We start from the raw sequence: 13220 nt of genomic DNA on the forward strand, positions 1-13220 counted from the left end.
CTCCAGCCAAGCCCATCAGATGACAGTAGAAAGAGCTTGAGGTTCAGCAAAGAAGGACTCAGTACGTGGCCTTCAGAGAGGAGTTCTGCCTTAATCAACGAGCCCTTTGTTGATCTCTGCCATACTGCCCACTCAGGTAGACTTAAATTAAGAGCAAAATCTGTCTTTTGGACAATGTGATTAAGCTTTTATTTTGAAAGATAACACATCAGAGCCCTGAATCTAACCAACAAATAGCCTAAGATGGCAAAAGCATTCATTGGAAAACTCTCTGGAATGGTGATTCACAGCAAACAAAGTTCAAACCAGAAGCTGCTGCTTGAAAATGATGAGTCTAGGCAAGGGAAAAAAACACACAAGAACAGCTAAGTATTTTGCACAAAGGACATTTTGTAGATGACCGGATAGAATTGATGCTTGAAGAATGTAGTCTCTTAACCATTTTATTTTTCTTCTTTCAGCTGGATGGCCTTTCTTCCCCCTTGAGAGCCTGGAGCAGAGAGTCTGCCAACTTAAAAAAAAATGTGTTAAAAGTTAAGTGCACATAGGAACAATGCTGAAGCCATCAATCTACTCCCAACAAAATGTCAGCCTCATCGGGAAGCTTATTAGAAAGATGAATTTTTGGATTCACCCAGGTTTTCTCAGCATGGGTGTCTAATAATCACAGTACCCCAAGGAGAAAGTACACACACACACACACACACACACACACACACACACACACACACACACACACCTTAAAGCTACTACATCTTTTGGATCTTTCTGTAGTGTCTGTTAAACATGTCCAGTGATCTGATTACTCAAGAATCTATGAACCAAGGTTGGCAGTTAATTCCCAGAATTTTAATTAGCATAGCAGTGAACAGATTGGATATGCGAGGGAAATGTAGAATTTAATTCTTTCTGGGATTACTTAGGCAAATTTCTCATCATACAAAGTTAAATTTGGTTCCTGAATTACCCACAGTAAACCTAGCTTAGAAATGGTAGTACTGTAGGCAACTCAGGAAGAGGAATTAACTTCGGTCTCTGCCAGAATTTGAAATGCATTGTGATTTGCTTGCTGTGACTTCTCCTGGTTTTACTGAAACTGAAGGAAGAAGAGCTCTAATTTAAAATGACTTCTTTATTTCCATACGCCAACCTTTCTACAGCCAGATGAGAAAGTAGAACTTATTACCCTCCCATAGCCCAGAGTTTATTACTCTTCCCAAGATTCTCTGGTAATTTGGATTCCCCAACTTCCAGACTGGTCATTTTGGTTCTAATAAAGGAGCCTCTGCTACTCCGGGACATGTGGTTGGTTACCTGGGCTGCAGCTGAACTCTTTTGAGCAAAGTGCTAATGAGCCCAAAGCCTGGCTCTATTCCCACCTTTGCCAATTAGCTTTGCTCTCCTGTGGCTCTGCTGAACAAGCCATGGGACAAAAAAAAGAGTTACAGAAATCATCCATTGACTGAAAATGTTGAGGTTTGGCTCAAGGGACAGGAAGTAACTCTAAAGGCAAAAGAAGGAGCTGTGTAAATGTGAGAAGGCCAGGATCCTGGGACAGGAGTGATTGGGGGTGGGGAGGAGCCACATTGAAGATGGGAGGAGTCTCTTCTTCCACAGGGACACGGCAGGGGTTATGCATCGCTTCTCTCTATACGGAGGTTACTTGAGAGCATTTTATAAAATATCAAGAAACAAAACCTTCCCATGCCTCATATTGACTTGACAGGGCGATGAGCGGGTCCCTTAAGTAAGGAAGAGGGAAGGGGTGTGCATCAAGAGTTTGAGCACTTTTCTGGTGAGCATGAGGCTTTTAAGTTCAAAACCTCAGTCCTACCAGAATGAGGAGCAGGAGGAGCTATAGGAGCAAGAGGAAGAAGAAAAAGAAGATAATGAGGAGGAGAGGAAGGAGAAGGAGGAAGGGGAGGAGGAGGAGGAGGAGGAGGAGGAGGAGGAGGAGGAGGAGGAGGAGGAGGAGGAGAAAAAGTCATTGAGAGTGAGGATAAGAGCCAGGTACAGTAGTGTATATTTACAATCCTAGCCTAGACAGTCACTGGCTTTGATTAGCTATTCTTGCTAGTAAAGTTCTAGACCTAGGTTGCTATGATATAGGAATCTAGATTCAGGATATATTTCTACATGTCTTTGTGAATTAAGTAAATATTATTGCCATCAAAGCATAAGAAATGCTCAGGGTTTCTAACTACAACTCCAGGAGAGTTGGCAATGAGACATGGAGTGTCAGTATTTCAGTAGGAGAGGAGGACATGCGAGGATATTTTTTTTTTCATTGTAAATGAAGTCCTTCAGTCTCTGAAAGCTCCTGCAGCTAATTCTGGCAATGCTTAGCTATGTGATTAAATTTCTCTCAAACACTGGGAGATATATGGATTTCTAACAGACCTGTTTTCATGGTACTCCTGCTTTTTGAATAAGGTAATTATAAGATGTTTTCAATTTTCATAATGGCTTACTTTCATTGAGGAGGAATCTCTGAAGCCCAAGGGGTAATACACTGTTCTGGTTTTTGCAAAGCCTATTCAATTTGTCTTCTGCATTACTGGGAAATATACCCAAGAGAATATGATCAGTGTCTATAACAGCTAATTATTCAGCTTGAGGTGGAATGAAATGAGATGGGTTTTCTAAGCTTGTAAAAAGAAAAACAGCACAAGCCGGCCATGATGGTTCAAGTGTGTAATCATAGCTACTTGGGATCAGAAATCAGGGATTGTGGCTTGAGGCCATCCCAGTAAAGTTCATAAGACTCTGTCTTAGTCAATGGCTAGGAATGGTGGTGGGAGCCTATTAACTCAGCCAAAGGAGAAGCACAATGTGTGGGCCAGCGATGTTCAGCTGTCACCCCCAGTGACACAGAGAAGCACAGTAGCCACCGAATTGGCCTAGACATAAATTGAGACCTTACTTGAAAATGACCAAGGCAAAAAGGGGCTGGAGGTAAGGCTCAAATGGCAGAATGCCTGCCTTGCAAGGTATTCTGAATTCAATCCCCAGAACTACCAAAAAGAAAGGAAGGGAGGAAGGAAGAAAGGAAGGGAGGAAGGAAGAAAAGAAGGAAGGAAGGCAGGAAACAAAGGGGAAAACAGTGCATAAAAAGCAGAAAGCTAGAAAAAAAAGAGTAGTAGAGTAGCAAACCCCAGTACTTTAAAACAAAAGATTAAGAACATTAATTATGCATGTATTAGATGGTGACATTTAATGAGCTATGTGGCCAAATCCATTTTCAATGTTTGTGGATTTTTTTTAAATCCTTCTAACAAATGAGCAAGACATTCTCATTGTCATAAGAATTCCAGAAGAGGGCCAGGAGTTTGGCCTAGTGGTTAAAGTGCTTGCCTAGCATGCATGAAGACCCGGGTTCGATTCCTCGGTACCACATATAGAAAAAAAGCCGGAAGTGGTGCTGAGGCTCAAGTGATAGAGCTCTAGCCTTGAGAAAGTCCAAGGACAGTGCTCAGGCCCTCAATTCAAGCCCAGGACTGGCAAAAAAAAAAGACTAAGAATTCCAGAAGATTTGGGAGGGGACTGGAAGAAGGAAAATGAGAGAAAATCATGGGAAGGGGAAACAATGTGCAAGAAGTAATGTACTCACTACCACATGAATGTAATTGTAACCCCATTTTTTAAAATTCCAGAAAATCACTTGACCAAGAAAAGCCCGACTAGGTGGGGCTGAGAGGCCAAGCCCAGGTTTACTTTACAGAGTTTCCAGATTGTGTGTCCACACATGGTCACAAAGGAGGTGGTGGGTCTCTTGAAGCTTATGACACAAATGTGACAGGAGATTCCCTTAGGGCTGTGGACAAAGTAGGTCTGTATGTCTCTACCAACTGACTTCATTTTGGTTTTTCTTCCTGAATCAGAGCCACTAAAGGTTTCTACATGCTTAGTGTGGCAACTAAGCTTTGTGCTTGCATTTAGCAACTCAAAAAGTCCCCTCTGGATGGAGAAGAGTGAAGCGTGAAACCTCACCCCCCAGAGAGGCTGACAGAGGCTCAGCACAGCCAGCCTGAGTCTCTGCATAGGGGCCACCCATCAACGAGCTAAGCACTGTGAATGAGGGAAGTACAGTGCCATGCTTCTTGAGCGCACAGCAGTGCTATTTGTCACCAGGTAGCCTAATGCTGCCACCGCTGCCTCCTATGTGTCTGAGACCAAGAAGGGCCCTTCCCTGCAAGAGATGCTGTGGGGCCACCAGTGAATGCTACGTGGTCCTTTCTCCATCTCCTCAGCGCTGAAGCAGAGGGGTTGGGGCTGTAGCTCAGTGTCAGAGCGTGCATGGAATGTGGGAGAGTCCCTGGACTCCATTCTCAGCACTCAAAGAAAAAGAACAAGTTAAAAAAAATAAAGAGGAGAGAGTAACATTGCTTGAGCAGAAGAACATAAACTGCTTAGGCCAGCATTTGGATTATAGTAAAACGAGCCATGATTACTACTGTCGTCGCTATGTTTCGAGAGAAGGAAGCTGTGTTTCAGATCACAGTTTGGGATTTCAGTCCCTTCATGAGGGTGGCCGGATGGAGTACCCCATCTCATGGTGGCCAGGAAGCACACAAAATGCCTGGAGCTGCAATTATTTATTCATATCTGCTCTTGTACATTTTGGGGAAACTTCTTTTTCTTTGTTTTGTTTCCTTTTTGTTGTTACTGGGGCTTGAACTCAGGGCCCCGAGTTCAAGAGCTTACCCTACCCCTTGAACTACACCTCTAGTCCTTTATTTTTCCAGTAGAGTTTTATTTTTCCGGTAGAAACTCACATTCTTGCCATTCTCAAATAGAGATTCTGTTTATGCCTCCAACATAGCTAAAATTATAGGCACGAACCACTGTGTCCAGATTGTGAATGAGATAGGGATCTCACTAACTTTTTGTCCTGGCTGGTTTTGAACCTCCAGCTTCCTGGTCTCCACCTCCCAAGTAGCTGAGAATATAGGCATGATCTAAACGTGGCCTTTTCAAATCTTCTCCAAAGTGTTAATCACCTCATTTTTTTATTTGCCTTACTTTCTTCCTATAAAATGTATTCAATAATTATACTTAAACATGGCCAGTTTGGGATTATTCTTTTCCTGTCATCAATAAATCACGTTCAGGACAAATCAGCTGACTTCAGACATACTCCCTGAGTTTTGAACGAAACTACAATGAAACCTGAACTAGATGATCTTAGAACAAATGGAAAGAAATACTACTTTGTATATAAACAGACAAACAGACTCTTCTGTAAAAAAGAGAAGAGGCTCTTCCTTCCAGCCATGCTTATCTAAAATAAACACATCCGTAGGCCCAGAAGGGTTTGTGCAAATACAGCTTATGTTCTCACTAGCAACCTACTCTGGTGGAAAGCAGAGTGTGGTGATACGTATTAGTAATCTGAACATCCAGGAGGCTGAGGCTAGAGGATCTGGAGTTCAAGGTTACCCTGGGCTATATGGGCAGACCCTGTCTCAAAACAATACCAACCAGCCTGGAAGGAGTATGAATGCTTTCAATAAATACAGCTACTAATCACATTGCTAAATCAAAATTTGTAATGAACACACTTTTGGTGTGCTAAATATAATCTATTGTATTTTTAAAAAGAAAAGACGGCATCGCAATTGTCTACTAGTTAGCTTAACATATGTTGGTGTTGCCTAACAGAGTGACTATAATTACATCATAAGCAGTTTTAGGCTCCCTGATGAATTTCCCCTACTTCTACTTTCCCATTTTGCAACTATATATTTTTTTATCTTTGTCTGGAACCTACATCTTAAAAATTTTTTTTTGCCAGTCCTGGGCCTTGAACTCAGGGCCTGAGCACTGTCCTTGGGCTTTCTCAAGGCTAGCGCTCTACCACTTGAGCCACAGCACCACTCTGGCTTTTTCTATGTATGTGGTATGGAGGAATCGAACCCAGGCCTTGATGCATGCTAGGCAAGCACTTTAACCACTAGGCCACACTCCCGGCCCCTGGAACCTACATCTTTAACATCACTTCCATCGTCTACATCCCAAGTAGGTTGAAGGTTGTCCAGAGCCTGGAGCCGAGGTGGGTGATGGCTTCTGTTCCTTTTTGCTTCCAAAAGACCCAGCAAATTCCTTGTGGCTTCTTCCCATTGAATATATTTCTGCAGTTGCTGCTTCAGGCTATCTCCCTCCAGAATATCTGGGGACTCCCCTGTGCTCTTTTTCCCCATCAAATGCCCTGGAAAAACAAAAGCAAACCAGAATGCACAAATTTAACCCAGGAGATTTAAATAGCTAAGGCGTTGCAAAGGACAACAATTTCACTTGTGTGGCTTCCTCTTATATGCAGAATAAATAGCATTTTAGCCAGATACTGGTGTCTCATGCTGATAATCCTAGCTACTCAGAAGGTTGAGATCTGCTTATCCTCCCCCCCCCACCCTTTTTTGTGGGCTATGGGGTTTGAGCTCTGGGCCTAGGTATTGTCCCTGAACTCTTCAGCTCATGGCTAGGGTTCTACCACTTGAGCCACTGTGCACTTCTGGTGTTCTGGTTGGAAATAAGAGTCTTAGGGAGTTTTGTGCCTGGGCTGGCTTTGAACCATGATCCTCAGTAGTCAGCCTCCTGAATAGCTGGGATTACAGACGTGAGCCACTGGCACCTAGGTAAAAAAATTTTTTTTGTAATAGTAGTTTTTTGCTGAGAGTGATTTATATATGCCACATGGACTTTACTTTTTGTGCAATGAACAGGAAAGAATTCAGAACTGTGACCCTGGAGCCCTGGGTTTGGCTTTCAAAGCTCTACTGACTAGGTGAATGACCTCTGCCAATTTGTATAGCATCCTTGGATTTTGATTCTCTCAATTAGAAATAAAGATGGTAGACCAAATGACCCCTCAAGAAACGTTTCAAATCTAAAATTCTATCCTCAATTGTGCATGCACCAAACTCAATTTCCAACTGGAAGATGGAATTCAAACATTTTTCTCAGCCAATTTTGAATTGTCACTGAAAATAAAAGTCTTGAGGTATTTCTTTGTGAGAGTGGAAAAAAAAAGTCACTCTGTCCTATTTGCACAGACAATTGCACCCAAGAAATTTTTCATTTAGACTTTCAAAATCTTAGCTGAGATCAAATCTAAGAAATTTTACCTACAAGTTATGGTTTGTTAAGAGAGAAATGGAAAAAAAAAAGCTGAAAACTTGTCAGACAGCTACATGTAGATTTTTTCTCTTGGATGTTTGAAATGTTCAGAGGAAGTCTCTCTGTGACTGTTGCATAAATAAATAAAACCTGCAATTTGTAAGGCCAAAGAATTTAAGCGTGCAAGTGAAAATAACAGGGTTAGAAATGCTATACAAGATCTTTGGTCCTTTGTTTGTTTTGTTGTTTTGTTTCTAGTACTGAACTCTGGGCTGGTTGCTTCCTTGGCAAGCAGTCGACCACTTGTTCCATGTGCCCCACCCTCTAGTCTTTTTGCTTTTATTGTTTTACATATGGGATCTTTGTATTTTGGGTTTTTTGCTGCCCCTGGAACAAGATATTTCTACTTCTGCATCTAGAGTATCTGGGATAATAGCTGTGCAACAACATGCCTCCGTGTTTGCAGGGCAGCTCTCAAGTCAAGATCATCCTGTCTACACTTCCCAAGTAGCTGGGATTACAGGCTGTGAACCATCATTCCTCTCAACACCCTGGTCTATTGCATAAATAGACTTACATTTCCTCACTTTTTTTTTTTCCAGTCCTGGGCTTGAGCTCAGCGCCTAATCACTGTCCTTGGACTTTTGTCAAGGCTAGAGCTCTACCACTTGAGCCTCAGCACCACTTCTGGCTTTATTCTATGTATGTGGTACCAAGGAATCGAACCCGGGTCTTCCTGCATGTTAGGCAAGCACACTACCACTAGGCCAAACTCCTGGCCCATTTCCTCACTTTTGTAAGTTCATCTTTCCCATCTCTCTAAAACCTGGATGAGCTCTTTAGGATTTCTCATCTCAACGTTGATGTTTTTTATTTAAAGCATACAGGGGAAGAAGGTCTTTGAAATGATTGATGTCCACGTTGGCTAACATTAGACAGACGGAAGGCAAACAAGATGAGAATAATCTTGGAGAGATCTCCTGTCACTTAACAGTGAAGGAGACCCCCCCTCCATCCCGCCTGGGCAGCTCTGTTCCAGAGATGCCCACCTTGGCAATGTTGCTGTCGTGTTTACAGTTTAAATATGCATGATCTCATCTGGGCCACCACATAGTAGGTTCATAAAAATGAACTTGCCAGCAGCCACACAGGTTCTAGGATTCAAGTTCTAGGATTCAAATCGGCTCAGAGTCCAGAGGCTTCTTGTTATTTTACATTGTTTTGAAGTGTGTCTTAGCCCCCTAAAAAATGTAAAGCACCAGGCATTGTCCTGGGATTCACAAATAAGGATAAGATCGGCACAAAAAGACTTCCGGCTGTGACATAAAGCAATAGGGACCCTACAGCAATCGTGACTCAGTATGTGACTCAGAGAAATAAATTCTGTGAATATTAGAACGATTTCAAGTGTGAGCATTTGCCAAGTCACTTGTGACAGGTCCTCTTCTAAAAAACCCTACCAAGAACACTGTCCCAAGATCCAACACTGAAATCCTGAACGCTTGGGTCATCATTTACCTGTTGAGTTAACCTAGTATCTGGCTTTCCATGACGTACCCTCTCATGCAGCTCACACACTCATGCCGTACAAACGCCCAGGAAGCGCTCATGTGCCAGCTTTAGTGACCCAGAGGAAATGAAATCACGCTGATTAAAAGGCAGCACTGGAACTCTGATGAGCCCAGTCACTTCTGCCCTCCCTAATGGCCTGCCATCTAGTGAGGATGTGGAAAATGAGACCGGACTTGATGCCAAGGAAGCAGAGGGCTTTTTACCCTTTTTCTGTTTGGTTGGTTGGTGTTTTGTTGTTGTTGTTGTTTGTTTATTTTGTTTTTTTTTTTCTTTAACAGGCAACAACTTCATTTTGTCATGTCCAGAGAAATCTGTAGATTTTCCTTTAACTTTTTAAGCCCCAAAGAAGGATGGCCTTCCTGTAGACCCTAAGTTTCAGTGCTCGTCTGTGGGGTACAGGATGTTCAGCTCCCCACTTTAATTCCACAAGCTGATTACTAAGGAAAGCATAACATCTGGAACATTCCGGGGAGGTACACATTCCCTGGGTCCTAGTTCACTTTTGTGCTGGATACTGTCAACCAAAGCATCGTCTCCATGGCAACATAGACGGCCATGCCCACTTCTACCTCTTTCCCCATCATCTGTCACATGTCCATACCAAAATAATAGAGACTGCAGAAAAGACGAAAGACCAGCACTTGAAACAAAAAAATCAAACCCAGCTCAGAGTAGGAAAACACCAGTTCTGTGAGTCATTTTAAAAGACCATAAGGGACAGGTTTGAAACATATATGAATTTTCTTTGAAAACACCCCAAGCTAAAGCATTGGGCACTTTTGACAGCCAGTTTTGCTGAAATTTCACATTTCCTGAAGCAGCCCTACAGAGTGAAGTCATCCTGTGATGGCTTCACAGGATGGTTGAGCCATCCCAGCTCAACCTTCTGGGATCTGCCATAGTGAGAGCCACACCCACGAGCACTTCCTGGAAGCACAGCCAACAGGCACCCATGTGGGCACTAACGTGTATTTTCATTGCAGAAACAAAACCTCTCCACGAACATCAAGTCACATAGAAAATCTAGCATGTTTTCAAGCTGTTAGCTCATCTTCCATGACAACACTGGAAGAGACAACTCACTTAGTGAGCCTATAAACGTATGCTGACAATTTCCTTGTGGACAGAAATATGAAGCTTTCACTTTATATTAATAACAATGAAGCCATGTGGGGTGGCACAGAACTGTAGTCCCGGTATTCAGGAGGCTGAGGTAGAAAGGTCACACCAATGTGGGCTGTGGAGTGAGAATCTATCTGAAAATATTAAGAGACCCTGTATGCAATCCTGACTACTACCACCACAATAACAACAGCCACAAAACTGCGCTTGTTTTGTGATTGAGCAAGCTAAGTAATGTGGGACAGTTGAAAGTAAAATTTAAAATCTAGTATCATGCATTTTTATCAAGTCTTTATTCTCACTGGGTATGCCTACCGAAGCAAACTTCTTTTCTCAAGCACAATGCAGTTTTAGGCTAATATATGGTTTTCTGCTTCACCTCCCTTTTTCTCTCTCTTGTTTTCTTTCTCTCTTCCTCTCCCTCTTCCTCTCCCCCTCTGCCCCCCCTCTCTCCTAGGGCTTGGACTGAGGGCCTGAGCACTGTCCTTGGGCATTCCTCAAAGCTAGTGCTCTACCACTTAAGCCACAGGACCACTTCTGGCTTTTTTTCTGCATATGTGACAACTGAGGAATTGAACCCTGGTCTTTGTGCATACTATGCAAGTACTCTACCACTAGGCCATGCTCCCAGCCTTCACCTCCCTCTTTCTCTTGCTCTTCCCCAACTCAGCACCATCAGCAGAGGGAGAAGGAAAAGAAGTATAATTAGTGTGGAAAAGAGCATGTGGGAAGTTGTGTACCAGGGGTTCACATCTATAAGCTTAGCTACTCAGGATAAGGAAATCTAAAACTCCTGATTCAAAGCCAACTAGAGTAAACAAACCAGAGAGACTCCATTTCCTTTCCAATTAGTCAAAAACAAACAAGCAAACAGACAAACCCAGAAGTAGAGATGTGGCTCAAGGCATAGAGTATGAGCCTTGAGCAAATAAAACTAAACTTAGTATCAGCACACACACACACACACACACACACACACACACAAATAAAGTAAAATGCCTTGTGGGGTTGCCAAGGCTCTGTTCTTTTGTGTTAGGAATAGCCACATACCACTGACAAAGACAAAAATATTCAAATTGCCTGCAGACAGATGTGACAGATGTGCGTGCCACCTGACCATCAGCACCAACCTGGCTTCCACTAAACACAATAGCACGCCAGCCTCTTTCCCAGGACTACCTCTTAGTAAGCCCTATTAGTATCGAAATGGAAACAAGAACCCCCCCCCCCAGTTTTATTCTTCTCTTCCTGCCCACCAGCTGGACCAGACAACAGCCATTTGATCTAGGCTCTCAGGAGCCCTTTTAAAGAAGCTTTCATCTTAGGTTTGTGTTCTTTAACACCTCAGTGCTACTTCACAGGACACACACACACACACACACACACACACACACACACACACACACACACACACACCCCTCTCTTAAAATCTCTTAAGGGCAGATCCACTTTCCAGGAAATGCCAGGGTGTTTACAGTTGCTTGGAGTTGGGGGACCGGGGAGATCTGGGGATACTGGACCCCGAGTTTGCTGGAGGATATGGAGGGGGAGGCCAAGGACGCCTCCCAGTTGTAGGAAAGCTCTGGATGCTGCTGGGCAGGCAGACCCGGCCAGCGTCCAGGCATCCTTCCAGGCGGTCTGTCCTCTCCCGGGGTTTCCAGGGCACTTCACTGAGCTCCCTTGTGAATCAGGGCTTGCTGGTCAAGGCGATGGCCTAGGAGCCGGGGCGGGAGGGAGATGGGGCAGAGGACCAGAAACGGAGTAGATTCCCGAAGCTCCAAGCGCACCCGAGGGAGGAGCGGGCTTAGGAAAGGAAGGAACGGAGGAATTGAGGAAAAACTCAGGTTTTGCTCCAAACGGAGGCTGCATTCGGGCCGGGATGGAAGCCCAGGATGGAGCGCTGCGCCCGCCCGCCCGCCCGGGCGTCCACACCTGTGGCTCGGCCCCGCCGGCGCCCACCGGCGTCCAGGCCGCGGCTCCGAGGCGCACCGGGCCACTTGGCGCCCTCAAGTTCTTCCGGGAGGGACCCGAGCCCCCCACCCATGTCTAGACTGGGCTTCAGAGGACAAAGCAGGGGCGGGAGGCGCGGGGGCGCGGGGGGGGGGAGGGCTGAGCTGCGTCCCGGCTGGGGCTCCCGAGCCAGGCACGGCTGGGGCGCCTGGTGTGGGGGGGGAGTTGGCGTCCCATCCGCGGCTGCAGAGGGTGGGGAAGGGTGGGATGGAGTTTGGGGTTCTGAGAGGGATTTCTCTAGAAGTCCCCCTAAAAACCGGGTCATGGAAGGGTTGAGAGATGGGGAGACTGGACCCCTTGGCTGGCCCATCCCTCCCAGGACAAGCGCGCGCCCCACGCAGGACACCCACCCACGACCCTCCCCACGCAGGACACCCACCCACGACCCTCCCCACGCAGGACACTTACCCACGGCCCAGTGGTTGCCGCGCGGGTACACCTTGGCCAGCGGCGTCCCTCCGCCCCCCGGCACTGGGGCTCCCGGCCCCCGGGGCGCCTGGCAAAGCACCAGTGCCAGCAGGACAAGCGCGAGCTCCAGGCGGCGCATGGTCTCGGCGGCAGCCCTCGGAGCGCGCGACCTGGCTGGGCAGGGCTGGGCAGGGCTGGGCAGGGCTGGTCTCCGGAGCCTCGGACCGGTCCTGGGAGCAGCTCCGCTGCCTCTGCCGCCGCCCGAGCCACTGCTGCAGCCTCCCCAGGGCCCTGACTTTATAGGGGAGCCCAGGCGGTTGTTGGGGGGCGGGCAAGGGGAGGCTCTCGAACAGCAGACCCGAGCGCTCTCTGACGTCTCCGGGCCCGGGAAATCATCCATCTCCCCGCAAACCGTGCAAAGCTGAATGTCCGTGTCCCCCCTTCCTCCCCACCTACGGTCCCCTCCTCTGGTCCCCTCCATCCTCAACGACGCCATTGCCCCAACACAGTTCAGTGAACTCCCTCCCTCCACTGCTGTGCCACCACCTCCATCCTCAGCCCATCCTGGTTTCCAAGAAGCCCCTGCCCACTTAGACCACAGAAAGATGGAGCGAGGACGCGCTTTCCAGACAGAGCGCTTTCCCGAGGCTGGCTGGATGAGACCCACGGCCCCATTTCACAGGCACGCCACACAACAGAGGACCCTGAGCTCTGTAGCTGCCTCTCCCAGAGCAGCCAGCTCAAACTGTCCCTGGACTGCATGCATGACTCTGAAGTTGCTCAACTTCTCTGGGCTCTTTCTACTGCCAAATCTAAAGACTCAGTCACCAACCCAGCCCAATCACCACCACCCCCAACACACACACACACACACACACACACACACACACACACACTTTCTAAATGTCATGGATGCTAAAAGGATGTGACCATAGCAATGCAACAATAAATAGAAGCTGGTAGGACGCTGTTGCCCACGTGTTGGCTGCCAG

At 46.1% G+C, this 13220-nt stretch overlaps 1 protein-coding gene across 1 annotated transcript; it reads right to left on the reverse strand.

The window, feature by feature from the left end:
* Positions 1 to 205: 205 nt before the first annotated feature.
* Grp (gastrin releasing peptide) lies at positions 206 to 12503 on the reverse strand. The gene is made up of 3 exons (XM_090353565.1): positions 12229 to 12503; positions 5985 to 6208; positions 206 to 511 (listed from the first exon to the last, which is right to left on the reverse strand). The coding sequence occupies exons 1-3, from the start codon at positions 12365 to 12367 to the stop codon at positions 458 to 460; spliced, it is 417 nt and encodes a 138-aa protein (XP_090209691.1). The 5' UTR covers positions 12368 to 12503; the 3' UTR covers positions 206 to 457.
* Positions 12504 to 13220: the final 717 nt, after the last annotated feature.

This window comes from Megascapheus bottae, chromosome 19 (assembly GCF_031878675.1).
Source record: "Megascapheus bottae isolate mThoBot1 chromosome 19, mThoBot2.hap1, whole genome shotgun sequence".
NCBI classification, from domain to species: domain Eukaryota; kingdom Metazoa; phylum Chordata; class Mammalia; order Rodentia; family Geomyidae; genus Megascapheus; species Megascapheus bottae.

What these genes read in the sequence shown, in the direction of transcription:
- Grp (XM_090353565.1), bottom strand. Translation starts at nt 12,367, where the DNA reads ATGCGCCGCCTGGAGCTCGCGCTTGTCCTGCTGGCACTGGTGCTTTGC. An exon ending in CGGCAACCACTGGGCCGTGG is followed by an intron (nt 6,209 to 12,228) that starts GTAAGTGTCCTG and finishes TTGTTTTTCCAG; the next exon opens with GGCATTTGATGGGGAAAAAG. An exon ending in ATGGAAGTGATGTTAAAGAT is followed by an intron (nt 512 to 5,984) that starts GTAGGTTCCAGG and finishes TTTTTTTTTAAG; the next exon opens with TTGGCAGACTCTCTGCTCCA.